Here is a 16,029-nt window from a genome sequence, read left to right as displayed (position 1 = left end):
ATAGTCTATTGATTTAGTGTGGAGAGTTCTGTAGATGTCTATTAGGTCCGCTTGAGGCAGAGCTGAGCTCAATTACTGGATATCCTTGTTAACTTTCTGTCTCGATCTGTCTAATGTTGACAGTGGGGTGTTAAAGTCTCCCATTATTATTGTGTGAGAGTCTAAGTCTCTTTGTAAGTCTCTAAGGACTTGCTTTATGAATCTGGGTGCTCCTGTATTGGGTGCACATATATTTAGGTTAGCTCTTCTTGTTGAATTGATCCCTTTACCATTATGTAATGGCCTTCTTTGTCTCTTTTGATTTTTGTTGGTTTAAAGTCTGTTTCATCAGAGACTAGGATTGCAACCCCTGCCTTTTTTTTTGTTTTCTATTTGCTTGGTAGATCTTCCTCCATCCCTTTATTTTGAGCCTATGTGTGTCTCTGTATGTGAGATGGGTCTCCTGAATACAGCACACTGATGGGTCTTGACTCTTTATCCAATTTGCCAATTTATCCAATCTGTGTCTTTTAATAGGAGCATTTAGCCCATTTACATTTAAGGGTAATATTGTTATGTGTGAATTTGATCCTGTCATTATGATGTTAGCTGGTTATTTTACTCATCAGTTGATGCAGTTTCTTCCTAGTATTGATGGTCTTTACATTTTGGCATGTTTTTGCAGTGGCTGGCACCAGCTGTTCCTTTCCATGTTTACTGCTTCCTTCAGGAGCTCTTGTAGGGCAGGCGTGGTGATGACAAAATCTCTCAGCATTTGCTTGTCTATAAAGGATTTTATTTCTCCTTCACTTATGAAACTTAGTTTGGCTGGATATGAAATTCTGGGTTGAAAATTCTTTTCTTTAAGAATGCTGAATACTGGCCCCCACTCTCTTCTCTCTTGTAGAGTTTCTGCCGAGAGATCCACTGTTAGTCTGATGGGCTTCCCTTTGTGGGTAACCTGACCCTTCTCTCTGGCGGCCAAGACTAAACCAGGAAGAAGCTGAATCCTTGAATAGACCAAAAATAGGCTCTGAAATTGAGGCAATAATTAACAGCCTACTAACCAAAAAAAGTCCAGGATCAGATGGATTCACAGCCGAATTCTACCAGAGGTACAAGGAGGAGCTGGTACCATTCCTTCTGAAACTATCCAATCAATAGAAAAAGAGGGAATCCTCCCTAACTCATTTTATGAGGCCAACATCATTCTGATACCAAAGCCTGGCAGAGACACAACAAAAAAAAAGAGAGAATTTTAGACCAGTATCTCTGATGAACATCGATGCAAAAATCCTCAATAAAACACTGGCAAACTGAATCCAGCAGCACATCAAAAAGCTTATCCACCATGATCAAGTGGGCTTCGTGTCTGGGATGCAAGGCTGGTTCAATATACGCAAGTCAATAAACATAATCCAGCATATAAACAGAACCAAAGACAAAAACCACATGATTATCTCAATAGATGCAGAAAAGGCTTTTGACAAAATTCAACAGCCCTTCATGCTAAAAACTCTCAATAAATTCGGCATTGATGGAACGTATCTCAAAATAATAAGAGCTATTTATGACAAACCCACAGCCAATGTCATACCGAATGGGCAAACACTGGAAGCATTCCCTTTGAAAACTGGCACAAGACAGGGATGCCCTCTCTCACCACTCCTATTCAACATAGTGTTGGAAGTTCTGGCCAGGGCAGTCAGGCAGGAGAAAGAAATAAAGGATATTCAATTAGGAAAAGAGGAAGTCAAATTGTCCCTGTTTGCAGATGACATGATTGTATATTTAGAAAACTCCATCGTCTTAGCCCAAAATCTCCTTAAACTGATAAGCAACTTCAGCAAAGTCTCAAGATACAAAATCAATGTGCAAAAATCACAAGCATTTCTATACACCAATAACAGACAAACAGAGAGCCAAATCATGAGTGAACTCCCATTCACAGTTGCTTCAAAGAGAATAAAATACCTAGGAATCCAACTTACAAGGGATGTGAAGGACCACTTCAAAGAGAACTACAAACCACTGCTCAATGAAATAAAAGAGGACACAAACAAATGGAAGAACATTCCATACTCATGGATAGGAAGAATCAGTATCATTAAAATGGCCATACTGCCTAAGGTAACTTATAGATTCAATGTCATCCCCATTAAGCTACCAATGACTTTCCTCACAGAATTGGAAAAAACTACTTTAAAGTTCATATGGAACCAAAAAACAGCCGGCATTGCCAAGGCAATCCTAAGCCAAAAGAACAAAGCTGGAGGCATCACGCTACCTGACTTCAAACTATACTACAAGGCTACAGTAACCAAAACAGCATGGTACTGGTACCAAAACAGAGATATAGACCAATGGAACAGAACAGAGCCCTCAGAAATAATACCACACATCTACAACCATCTGATCTTTGATAAACGTGACAAAAACAAGAAATGAGGAAAGGATTCCCTATTTAATAAATGGTGCTGGGAAAACTGGCTAGCCATATGTAGAAGGCTGAAACTGGATCCCTTCCTTACACCTTATACAAAAATTAATTCAAGATGGATTAGAGACTTAAATGTTAGACCTAAAACCATAAAAACCCTAGAAGAAAACATAGGCAATACCATTCAGGACATAGGCATGGGCAAGAACTTCATGACTAAAACACCAAAAGCAACGGCAACAAAAGCCAAAATAAACAAATGGGATCTAATTAAACTAAAGAGCTTCTGCACAGCAAAAGAAACTACCATCAGAGTGAACAGGCAACCTACAGGATGGGAGAAAATTTTTACAATCTACTCATCTGACAAAGGGCTAATATCCAGAACCTACAAAGAACTCAAACAAATTTACAAGAAAAAAAAAAAAACCATCAAAAAGTGGTTGAAGGATATGAACAGACACTTCTCAAAAGAAGATATTTATGCAGCCAACAGACACGTGAAAAAATGCTCATCATCACTCGCCATCAGAGAAATGCAAATCAAAACTACAATGAGCTACCATCTCACACCAGTTAGAATGGTGATCATTAAAAAGTCAGGAAACAACAGGTGCTGGAGAGGATGTGGAGAAATAGGAACACTTCTACACTGTTGGTGGGAGTGTAAACTAGTTCAACCATTGAGGAAGACAGTGTGGCGATTCCTCAAGGATCTAGAACTAGAAACACCATTTGACCCAGCCATCCCATTACTTGGTATATACCCAAAGGATTATATATCATGCTGCTATAAAGACACATGCACATGTATGTTTACTGCAGCACTATTCACAATAGCAAAGAGTTGGAACCAACCCCAATGTCCATCAATGACAGACTGGATTAAGAAAATGTGGTATATATACACCATGGAATACTATGCAGCCATAAAAAAGGATGAGTTCGTGTCCTTTGTAGGGACATCGATGCAGCTGGAAACCATCATTCTCGGCAAACTATCACAAAACAGAAAACCAAACACCGCATGTTCTTACTCATACGTGGGAACTGAATAATGAGAACACTTGGACACAGGGTGGGGAACATCACACACCAGGGCCTGTTGTGGGGTGAGGGTAGGGGGAGGGATAGCATTAGGAGATATACCTAATGTAAACGACGAGTTAATGGGCGCAAGCACACCAACATGGCACATGTATACATATGTAACAAACCTGCATGCTGTGCACATGTACCCTAGAACTTAAAGTATAATAATAAATAAATAAATAAAATAAAAAGATAAACCAAAAATCCCATTTACACTATAAAATAAAAGAAACGGGTTAAGAATTTTAAAAGTAAGTCTAAACATAGACTCAAGTTCAATCAAGTTTTGGTTACTGAAATAAGTTACTCTTAAAAAAATCTGTACTGAAATTCAACCCACCAAGTTAGAGTCTCTCTTTAACTTCATTTTTATTTCTTCCCATTCAAAAAATTAAACACAAAGCAGACACGGGGTCTTTAAAACAAACAAACAAAAAGCATTTAACCCAAGGGGGAATGGGCAAGAATCTTACAGGTAAGTCTTGAACAAAAAGATTCCTATGTTCAACTCAGTTTTGATTATTTAGTAAAATAAGACCTAAACTTGTATTATACTGCAACAAACCAAAATCCTGGCAGACTATAAAGTGCCATAGGCCAAAAGGACTGATCATATAAATAAGTACATTATCACTACTGCAAAAGTATTTTTTTAGTTACTTCAATTTTCAAGGAAGAATGATACCAGCTCTCAAAATTCAGTTTTGTAAAATATTGATGCTTATAAATAAATAAAAACAAATCAATGACTTGCAGTTGTAGTTACACGGGCTATCTTGCAGTAATTATAATTTTAAATAAGAGTACAAATTGTGTTGCTCTATTTATTAAAGTACAGGGATAAAAAAAGATTTATCAGAAGAATTCTAACCAAAAGAATACTAGTTATTATTATTAATATTGAACAAAACTGGAAGAAAAATACCAAAACCAAAAGAACGAAATTAACTGAGCAAAATCTAGAATTTGAGTCACATAAAATGTTCTAAGGTCTTCTGGAATTAGAACATGAGGCGGGGCCAGGCGCGGTGGCTCACGCCTGTAATCGCAGCACTTTGGGAAGCCGAGGCGGGCAGATCACGAGGTCAGGAGATCGAGACCACCCGGGCAAACACGGTGAAACCCGGTCTCTACTAAAAATACAAAAAAAAAAAAAAAAAAAAAAAAAAAAAAAAAAAAAAAAAAAAAAAAAAAAGCAGGGCGTGGTGGCAGTGCCTGCTACTGGGGAGGTTGAGGCAGGAGAATGGCGTGAACCCCGGAGGCGGAGCTTGCAGTGAGCCGAGATCAATCGCGCACTACACTCCAGCCTGGGCAACAGAGCGAGACTCTGTCCCAAAAAAAGAAAAAAGAAGAAGAAAAGAAAAGAACATGAGGGGGAAAGAAAATTAGTAAAGATAATCTAAAGGACTCATTTTGCTAGAGTAAGGATTGAAAATTTTGTTTTCAATATAGGAGAAATAAGTTCAAGTACAGGAAAAGGGGCACAGGGTGAGAATCCCCTATCCAAAATGCTTGGGACCAAAAGTGTTTTGGATTTTTTCGGATTTTGGAATATTATCTTTTTTTTTTTTTTTTTCAGATTTTGGAATATTATCCTATCTTGGGGATAGGACCCAAGTCTAAACATGAAATTCATTTATGTTTCATATAAACTTTATATATATAACCTAAGATAATTTTATATCATCTTTTTAACAATTTTGTGCATGAAACAAAAGTTTTGACTGCAACTTACCACATGAGACCAGGAGTGGAATTTTCCACTTTGTGGGTCATGTCAGTACTCAAAAGTTTCAGATTTTGTAGCATTTCGAATTTTGGATTTTCAGATTAGGGATGCTCAATCTGTATTAACTATTAATGAAACAAGACATTATAACAAAATTTCCACATTAACTGGGAGGCGGGGTAAGGGAATGAATCACAACTTGATAATAAGCAACAGTAAGAAACAGAGAAAATAAATATGTAAAATAAATACGTAAGGAAGGAAAATCAAATCAATATTAAGTGCTGTTACTGTAAAAACTAATTAGGCAAAGCATTAAAATGTAGAAATCTGCCATTTTCAAGAGACATACACAACAAACATAAGAAATATCAGGTAATTCAAACAAAGAGGGAACAGGAGAAGCAATATTAAAATCACACAAGCTAGAGTTTAAAACTAGGAAAAAATTCTGAAGAATATGGATACAGGGAGAAAGCAAATGTGCAAAATGGTTAACAAGCAAATCTAGGAGAAGATAAAGGGGTGTCTACTATTTAAAACAAAATTCAAGGTAGTAATTTATTATTCAAATGTATTTATTATTCAAAAATTATTCTTTTAATAAAGTTTTTTTTCTTTTTTTTTTTCAAAAAGGCCAGTTGCCTGGGAAAAGGCTCCAGGCATATAAGATAAATTGTGTTTATTCATTTACCTTAGCATACACTACTATTTATCAAATGATGACAGTACTATTCTCCATCTATTCTATTTTCGTCTTAGGCCAGAAGAGGTGGCTCATGCCTGTAATCCCAGCACTTTGTGAGGCCGAGGCAAGTGGATCACCTAATATCAGGAGTTTGAGACCAGTCAGGCAAACATGGCGAAACCCTGTCTCCACTAAAAATACAAAAAATTAGCCGGGGGTGGTGGTGCATGGCTGTAATCCCGGCTCCTCAGGAGGCTAAGGTGGAAGAATCGCTTGAACCCAGGAGGCAGAGGCTGCAGTGAGCCGAAATGCCACCACTGCATTCCAGCCTGAGTGACAGAGTGAGACTCTGTCTTAAAAAAAAAAAAAAAATTGTCTTTATGAGAAAAAAATTCCCTCATTACATCATACCACTGCAAAGATTTTACAACAATATTCTTACCACAAAAACAATTTATGAGAAGTTTATGTGTACGGTTTGACAATGTTTCAAAGTATATCATCACAGAAATCTCTTCAATATGGCCCCATTCCCAAAAGCATCCCACAAACAATGGCTCAAACCCTGAAATGCGGCTGAGATAACTTCTGTCACCACTGCAAGGGAGTATCTTTTACCATTTCCCAACTACTACACAAATTAAAATTAAAAAGACTAGGGACCTGTGACCACGAATTCAAGTCACTTTAAGTTTCTGTTTCTGCATTTTTTAAATGTAATATGTATCCTGCCTATTTCATTTGGCTCTTGTGGAAAATGAGGAAAATTTAAGGAAGGGCCAAAAACAAAAGAAAAGGAAGGACAAAGAGAAACTAAATAATCAATACATTTGAAGCTGAGTGTGGTGGCTCACGTCTGTAATCCCAGCACTTTGGGAGGCTGAGGCGGGCGGATCACCTGAGGTCAGGAGTTCAAGACCAGCCTGGCCAATGTGGTGAAACTCTGTCACTACTAAAAATACAAAAATTAGCCAGATGTGGTGGTGCACTTCTGTAATCCCAGCTACTTGGGAGGTTAAGGCGGGAGAATCGCTTGAACCTGGGAGGTGGAGGTTGCAGTGAGCCAAGATTATGCCACTATACGCCATCCTGGGCGACAGAGCAAGACTCCATCTCAAAAAATAAAAATTAAATTAAATTAAATTAATTTGATATAATGAATTTATAAAACTCTAATATCCTCCAAACAGAAATACTGCCATATCCATGGACTATATGTAAAAATAGGTCATAAACTTGGCAACAAAGAAAGCCTTAACTAATTTTTTTTAATTAGACATTTTATAGACTACATTTTTCTAGTTATAATCCAATCAAGTTGAAAGTACACATCAAAGTAACAAAAACCAACCAAACTTAACCACTTTGAAATTAGGAAACATATTCCTAACCAGATAACAAAAGAAAACTAAAAACTATCTAAAAAGCTGTATAAAGGAGAAAACTTTGTACCAATATTTATGGAATCTCGCTAAACCTGTATTCAAGGGTAAATATATCCTTTAAATGATTTCAGTATTATAGATAATGAGAACTGAAGAAACATAATACTCATCTCCAAGAAATTTAAAATAAAAAGAATAAGAAAATATAACAGGGAATTAAAAGTTAAACATCATTAACTTAAAAGTTAAAACATAATAGAAAGGAAAAGTAAATTCAAAAGATGTTTTTTCTAACAGATCAAGAAACTAGACAAAATCAGATTAAGTAAAAAAAAAAAAAGTGAGAGTATTCTCAAGACTTGGCATGAATAAAGAGAACAACCACAAAAGAGAATATCGCAAATTTGTAGCAACAAGTTTGAAAGTAAAAGAAATTGACAATTCCTTACCAAAATAAAAAGAAAATTTGAGAGTAAAAGGGAAATTAGAAATTTACCACTGATGAATTCACAGCAAAGTTTTATCAAACCTTTAAGGAAGAGGTGAATACAATCCTATTTGGAATTAACTATTCAATTACTAAGATGACATGTCTTCAGATAAAATGTCAAAACTTTTCTGCTTTCACAAATGAAGTGAAACTCAAGTGTTATTCATGTTTCTTTTTAATGAAATAAAAGGAAATGTGAAATATGGGGGATACATTTGAAGCAAAATTATTCCATAATAGAAGCAGGTGCTAAGATACCTGGTCAGGTTGTGATACAAAAGATTACTTTACAGTAATTATACAAAGTATATGTTCCTGTGTACCTTAAAGCCAAATAAAATGAAGATGGCAAACCACACATTTTCTGTTATCCATTTGTTTAGAAAATAAATTCTATGTAAGAATGTTCAACCAGTCGGGCACAGTGGTTTCATGCCTGTAATCCCAGCACTCTGGGAGGCTGAGGTGGGCAGATCACTTGAGGTCAGGAGTTCGAGACCCTGATGGGAATACAGTTTTCCTCTAAGGATGAACTAAAAGAGGAAATTTGCACGTGAGAAAATCATTAAGATAGTGAAGATGTTGAGAGCATTAGATTACTTACAACTGCAAACTCATCTCTGTCAAGCATTCCATCATGGTCAATATCACTCAACTCCCAAACCTTAAAAAGAGGAGAATTGAAAAAGATTAATGTTCTTTCAGTTCATGTGCTACTTGAGGGCAAGGAAAGAAAGTATACTAGTTAGGCATGGTGGCTTATGCCCATATGGCCTCCTAGCACTTTGGGAGGCCAAGGCAGGAGGATCACTTGAGCCCAGGAGTGTGAAACAGCCTAGGAAACATAAAGAGATCCTGTCTTTACAAAAGATAAAAATAAAAAATTAGCTGGGCATGGTGGCGTGAACCTGTAGTCCAAGCTACTCAGGAGGCTGAAGTAGGAGGATCCCTTAAGCCCAGGAGATCAAGACTGCAGTGAACTATGATATGCCACTGCACTCCAGCCTGGGCAACAGAGCTAGACCCTGTTTCTTAAAAAAAAAAAAAAAAAAAAAGGATACTGTTGTTAAAAGTAGAGCTAGAGATAAGCAAGTGTCTGGTTATAATTGCCTTGAAAGGAGTTTGGGCTTTATTCTAAGTGCAATGGAAAGTACTAAAAAGTTACGTTTAAGTAATAACAACAGTGTATTTATAGTTTAGAAATTCCACACTAATCACACAGGGGAGAAATAGTGGGAAACAATACTAAAAAATGGCGTTTAAATCAGTATTTATTGAGCACCTAAAATCTATATAACATTGATCCAGTAGTAGTACTAATATGGTGATATGGTGGTTGTCATCATCATAGCAGCTAGCATTCAAAGAGTAGTAGCAATCATGGTAAAAAGTAGGACTTAACATACATTATCACATTCAATCCCTACAATTCTATAAACTGAGAATTATGTCCCTTTTAAAGATTAGAAAACTTAGACATGGCTTTCTAATGACTTGCCCAAGGTCACACAGCTAAGAAGTGGTGCAGCCAGGATTTGACCCTATGTAACCTGCTGAAGCAGGGAATTAAAGAAAGGGCAGCCGGGTGCGGTGGCTCACACCTGTAATCTCAACGTTTTGGGAGGCTGAGGCGGGTGGATCACCTGAGGTCGGGAGTTCAAGACCAGCCTGAATAACATGGAGAAACTCCACCTCTACTACAAATATAAAAATTAGCTAGGTGTGGTGGCACATGCCTGTAATCCCAGCTACTCAGGAGGCTGAGGCAGGAGAATTGCTTGAACCCAGGAGGCGGAGGTTGTGGTGAGCCAAGATCACTCCACTGCACTCCAACCTGGGCAACAAATGCTAAACTCTGTCTCAAAAAAAATTTAAAAAAATAAAAAATAAAGAAAGGGCAAGAGATATAAAGAGAGTAGATAAGGTTTGAAATATGCAGAGGATTATGGAGAAATCACTGTGGAAACAGTACAAGAGTGACTGGCGGTACAGAGAAGCCCAGCTGAAGCTGGTAAAGATAAATTTACAGCAACACCAATCTTACTACACCTGCTCAGTAGTCCACATGCACCAGAGAAGGCAGATAACTTACTTCACGCTTTTTCATCAGGCAGGAGAGACAGAAAAATAACATGGCAAAGGGGGCTAAGGATAGACATGAAGCTGTAGACCAAAAGACAGGGGAATAAACTTTTACTTTTACAGGAGGAAAATAATTCATGGCGAGGGATATTGGGGATAGTTGCATAATAATGGAAATGTAGTTAATACCACTGAATTGTACACTTAAAATTGGTTAAGATATTAAATTTCATGATATGTATATTTATCACAGTAAAAAAATTGAAAAAACGGGAAAAGTAAAAAAGTCAGATTTTTTTCTTTTTTTTTTTTGAGACAGAGTCTCGCTTGTCGCCAGGCTGGAGTACAGTGGTGTGATCTCAGTTCACTGCAACCGCCGCCTCCTGGGTTCACGTGATTCTTCTGCCTCAGCCTCCTGAGTAGCTGGGACTATAGACTGCGCGCCACCATGCTCGGCTAATTTTTGTATTTTTAGTAGAGACGGGGTTTCTCCATATTGGCCAGGTTGGTCTCGAACTCCTGACCTCATGATCTGCTCACTTCAGCCTCCCAAAGTGCTGGGATTACAGACGTGAGCCACCGTGCCCAGCCAAGAAGTCAGATTTAAAGGTCTTAGTAAAACCAGTCAAAGAATTAAGTCTTGCAAGTTTCTGGAAAAGAGCTCTATAAAGACAGAAGTACAAGTTACAGAGTGGAATTTACGGTTTCAGAGATAAAACTATTCCTTACAACAAGACACCATGATACAGCCACAGAGTAAATGGCAGACATAAAATACTGATGGTCTCTAGAAATTAACTCAAGCAAATAGAAGGGCAAGAGTATACAGCACAAACTAAAAAAGGACCTACTTAAGGGGCTTATGTATGTAATTAATTTCAACCACTCATTTTTACAGGGAATAACCAAATACAGAAATAAGCTGGCAATAATTTTATACATTAAGTCAGAAAACAAAAAATCCTGTAATGATACAACTTTAAAATAAGATTTGTACATTTTTAACAAAGAGCTATACATGCTCCTAGTATTATAGATATAAAATTAAAACACATAAAAATTAAATTTAGGAGTAAATAATATCTTACTCTTCCAAGGATATCCACAGGTAACTTAGAGTTGAGCAACACTGGTTTCACTTTATCACCAGATAAAAATCCATTCACTGGGCTTAAACTATCAAAAATTGCATCATATTTGGCCTTATCTTCATGCTACAATAAAAAACAAAATCACAAGTTAAATAATAGAGAAAAGGATTTAACTACAGTTATAAAAATCAAGTCCTTAAAGAATAGACTACATATGTTTTTAAACTATCTTTCAGAAAACATTTTTCACTTTCATCAAAATACAATATTCATTGTAAAGATATGCAAGAAAAAAATACATAGGAAACAATAATTTCAAAGTGACTTTACCCAAGAGTCTAGTGTTGCCCATTGTTTTTGTAGCTGGAACACCATCTTTATTTTCCAACTACTGGGTTAGAATCAAAATATTTCAGAGGTAGAAGGGCTTTGAAGAACATCTAGTCCAACCCTCTCACTTAAATAGACCAACAGCAAAAAAGTAACTTTTATACGAACACACAGCTAATTAGTGACATTCCATGACTCTCTAAAGATGATATGAGGTACAGTTCAAATAAATAAAAAAAAATTTTTTTTTTGAGATGGAGTCTCCCACTGTTACCCAGGCTGGAGCGCAGTGGCGCTATCTCGGCTCACTGTAGCCTCCACCTCCCGGGTTCAAGCGATTCTCCTGCCTCAGGCTACCGAGAAGCTGGGATTACAGGCGCCTGCCACCATGCCCAGCTAATTTTCTTGTACTTTTAGCAGAGACGGGGTTTCACTACATTGGCCAGGCTAGTCTTGAACTCCTGACCTCATGATCTGCCCACCTCAGTCTCCCAAAGTGCTGGGATTACAGGCGTGAGCCACAAATAAATTTTTAAAAATAAAATAATTACTACAGGAATAAACATCAAGATTTCTCCATTTTTCCCAAAGCAATATTTCTTTTTCTTGTCAATAACAAGATATCTCCTAAAATTTTAAGTTATTTGAATAACATGAATAACTATTCTTCATTATTTGCCCAGTCAAGGCCATATTCCCACACTTTTGAAACTTAGTGCACAGTCCACAGCATACAAAGACATACAAATAAAAATGGTTTTCAAAAAAACTGTACACATTTATCAAAGCTCATTTGATCTGCTATAGTATAAGCATTTTCAGATTACAAGTTTTAAAAATCTAGTACGATATGATTTGGCTCTGAAAAATTATAATGCAAAATACCTATTTCTAAAAAGATTTCATAAAGAATTGTTTGTTCACGGTGTTGTGCTGTGGGGAGAGGAGACGGATTTGTAAACCCCAGAGCGAGGTTCTGCCTACCCAAGGCCGCTGCTGTGCGGAGACCCCCGGGTGAAGCTACCGTCATCATGTCTGACCAGGAGGCAAAACCTTCAACTGAGGACTTGGGAGATAAGAAGGAAGGTGAATATATTAAACTCAAAGTCATTGGACAGGATAGCAGTGAGATTCACTTCAAAGTGAAAATGACAACACATCTCAAGAAACTCTTAGAATCATATTGTCAAAGACAGGGCGTTCCAATGAATTCAATCAGGTATCTCTTTGAGGGTCAGAGAATTGCTGATAATCATACTCCAAAAGAACTGGGAATGGAGGAAGAAGATGTGATTGAAGTTTATCAGGAACAAACGGGGGGTCATTCAACAGTTTAGATATTCTTTTTATTTTTTTTCTTTTCCCTCAATCCTTTTTTATTTTTAAAAATAGTTCTTTTGTAACATGGTGTTCAAAACGGAATTGAAAACTGGCACCCCATCTCTTTGAAACATCTGGTAATTTGAATTATAGTGCTCATTATTCATTTTTGTTTGTTTCCATTGTGCTGATTTTGGGTGGTCAAGCCTCAGTCCCCTTCATATTACCCTCTCCTTTTTAAAAATTACGTGTGCACAGAGAGGCCACCTTTTTCAGGACATTGCATTTTCAGGCTTGTAGTGATAAATAAGATTGACCAATGCAAGTGTTCATAACGACTTTCCAATTGGCCCTGATGTTCTAGCATGTGATTGCTTCACTCCTGGACTGTGACTTCCAGTGGGAGATGGAAGTTTTTCAGAGAACTGAACTGTGGAAAAATGATCTTTCCTTAACTTGAAGCTACTTTTAAAATTTGAGGGTCTGGACCAAAGAAGAGGAATATCAGGTTGAAGTCAAGATGACAGACAAGGTGAGAGTAATGACTAACTCCAAAGATGGCTTCACTGAAGAAAAGGCATTTTAAGATTTTTTTAAAATCTTGTCAGAAGATCCCAGAAAAGTTCTAATTTTCATTAGCAATTAATAAACCTATACATGCAGAAATGAATACAACAGAACACTGCTCTTTTTGATTTTATTTGTACTTTTTGGCCTGGGATATGGGTTTTAAATGGACATTGTCTGTACCAGCTTCATTAAAATAAACAATATTTGTAAAAATCATACTAATGCTTATTTTAATTGTACAGAAATAAAAAAGAAAAAATGCCTAAAAAAAAAAAAAGAATTGTTTGTTTTAGAGTCATATAGAAAATACATAGTTAACCAGAATTTTCAAGTAAGAAATAATACCAGTGGGGTAAACTATCTTTTAATCAAATATTTTAGTTATAGGATTATGACATCACCATTTTTCTTTACATTATAACAGATACACGATTAGATCAATACTGTCACAAAACAACTGACAGAGCCGAAAGATTCCTCAGAAACACCAGTAACATCATCTCCCCTACCTTTCCTTAAACATATATATGTAAGTCTAATGCAGATAGCAATATATTTCAGAGGTAGAGAGAGAGTAGATAGGAAGCAGTGAAGGGGTAAGAGAACAGTTACAAAGTTTACTTACTTTTACAGCCCATGGGAGCTCAGCTGCAGAGGTTCCACTGATTAGCAAAGGACTACTGGTATCATGCTACAGAGGAAAGCAAAGCACAAGAAGAACTGAAATTCTCACATCAAGAAGCAATGAATAAAAAATGGTTTTTGGATTTAAATATATTCATACAAAATGCTAGATCTCAATGCACATAGGACACTATTTTACATTTACCAGACCATCTAAGTAACAATGAAACAAAGTGATTATAATACCGTATTTTTACTGTACCTTTTCTGGTGTTCCTTTTGTTTTGTTTTTGAGATGGAGTCTTGCTGTCACCCAGGCTGGAGTGCAGTGGCGCGATTTCGGCTCACTGCAACCTCCGTCTCCCGCGTTCAAGCAATTCTCCTGCCTCAGCCTCCGAGTAGCTGGGATTACAGGAATGCACCACCACACCCGGCTAATTTTTGTATTTTTAGTTGAGATGGGGTTTCACCATGTTGGCCAGGCTGGTCTTGAACTCCTGACCTCAGGTGATCCACCTGCCTCAGCCTCCCAAAATGCTGAGATTACAGGTGTGAGCCACCGTGCCCAGCCCCTTTTCTGTTTAAATACATAAATACCATCATGTTACAATTGCCTACAGTATTCAGTACAGTGTGGTATTCAGTGCTGTGTTAGTTCCTAGGCTAGGAGCAGCAGGCTATATATCATGTAGCCCAGGTATGCTGTAGGCTATACTATCTAGGTTTGTACACTCTGATGTTTGCACAATGATGAAACTGCCTAATGATGCATTTCTCAGAATGTATCCCTGTTGTTAAGCCATGTATGACTATAATGCAGGTAGGCAACAAATCCCTAAATTAACCTTCTGACTACATGCCTAAACATAAAAGTGGAGAAATTCTCTAACCTTAGTAGAATTAAATTCTTAGTATGCAGACCAAAAACTTCTAAAATGTTGAGTTTAAAAACACGCAACTAGTTACTGGGAGGATCACTTGAGCCCAGGAGTTCAAGGTAACAGTGAGCTATGATCGCAGCACCATATTCCAGCCTGGGCAACAGAATGAGTCCATCTCTTAAAATTTAAAAAAACAAAAAACAAGCAAGAGGAGCCATAAAATACCTGGGGAAAAAAAAGAGTGAGGTGGGGAGAACTAGGCATACTAGATTTAAAAAACATGTCACCAAATGTGATAATTAAAACAATGTAACATCAGCATATGGTACGGATAAATAGATAACAGGTAAGAACAAAAAATATCCAGTAAGCAATCAAAATACATATGAGAATTTAGCACACAATTGAGGTGGCATTTCAAAGGGAATGAAGAGACAGGAAGTGAAGGATGGATTGTTTAATAAACTGTATTGACTATACTTTCTGTAGGGTAGCCATCCTGAAAAAATATAAAATTGAATCTAGGCTAGACGTGGTGGCTCACGTCTGTAATCCCAGAACTTTGGGAGGCCAAGGTGGGCAGATCACCTGAGGTCAGGAGTTCAAGACCAGCCTGACCAACATGGTGAAACACCGTCTCTACCAAAAAAAAAAAATTAGCCAGATGTGGTGGTGGGTGCTTGTAAACCCAGCTACTCAGGAGGCTAAGGCAGGAGAATCGCTTGAACCCAGGAGGTGGAGATTGCAGAGAGCCAAGATTGCACTATTACACTCCAGCCTGGGTGACAAGAGTGAAACTGTCTCAAAAAACAAAACAAAACAAAACAAAACAAAAACAAATAGAATATGCACTCACATCCTACATCAATACTAACTTAAATGTAAAAAATAAAAAATAAAAATTTTTAACCTGTACACAAAAGACAATAATAAGCCAGGCTCAGTAGTACATGCCAATTGTCCCAGCTATTTGGGAGGCTAAAGCAGAAGTACCACTTGTGCCCAGGAATTCAAGGTTAGCTTGGGCAACATAGCAAGATCCTGTTTCTTAAAAAAAAAAAAAAAAAAAAAAAGACAAATGACATAATAGGAAAAAAAGACTTGCAACTCATACAGACAAAGAGTTAATGTCCTAATAATTAAACAGGCCCTAGAATTCAATAAGTAAAAGAGCAACAACCAAGAAAAATGGGCAAAAGGTATAAACAGACATTCACATAAAGGCAATGTAAACATAAGAAAAGCTTTTAAGAAAGCTATTATTAGCACAAGAAAAGCTATTCAACCTCACTCCATAAAACCAAAAGGATAAATTTAAAATTACATAC

At 37.1% G+C, this 16,029-nt stretch overlaps 2 protein-coding genes across 21 annotated transcripts in view; one reads left to right on the top strand and one right to left on the bottom strand.

Moving 5' to 3' along the window:
• EPS15 (epidermal growth factor receptor pathway substrate 15) overlaps positions 1 to 16,029 on the bottom strand; it is a 161,741-nt gene that overhangs the window by 91,803 nt on the left and 53,909 nt on the right. For all 20 annotated transcript variants that reach the window (XM_074006968.1, XM_074006963.1, XM_074006967.1 and 17 more), the window contains 3 exons: positions 13,822 to 13,887; positions 10,974 to 11,099; positions 8,408 to 8,467 (listed from right to left, as the gene is read on the bottom strand). In XM_074006968.1, coding sequence (XP_073863069.1) covers positions 8,408 to 8,434 — 27 coding nt within the window. In that variant the 5' untranslated portion in view covers positions 8,435 to 8,467; positions 10,974 to 11,099; positions 13,822 to 13,887. The remainder of the gene's footprint in view (positions 1 to 8,407; positions 8,468 to 10,973; positions 11,100 to 13,821; positions 13,888 to 16,029) is intronic.
• Positions 12,235 to 13,411, top strand: LOC102127559 (small ubiquitin-related modifier 1-like). The gene has a single exon (XM_005543395.5). The coding sequence runs from the start codon at positions 12,338 to 12,340 to the stop codon at positions 12,641 to 12,643; it is 306 nt and encodes a 101-aa protein (XP_005543452.2). The 5' UTR covers positions 12,235 to 12,337; the 3' UTR covers positions 12,644 to 13,411.

The sequence above is a fragment of the Macaca fascicularis genome, chromosome 1 (genome assembly GCF_037993035.2).
Source record: "Macaca fascicularis isolate 582-1 chromosome 1, T2T-MFA8v1.1".
Lineage (NCBI taxonomy): Eukaryota > Metazoa > Chordata > Mammalia > Primates > Cercopithecidae > Macaca > Macaca fascicularis.
Note: the sequence above shows the minus strand (reverse complement) of the source record. Positions and strands in the feature narration are given on the sequence as shown.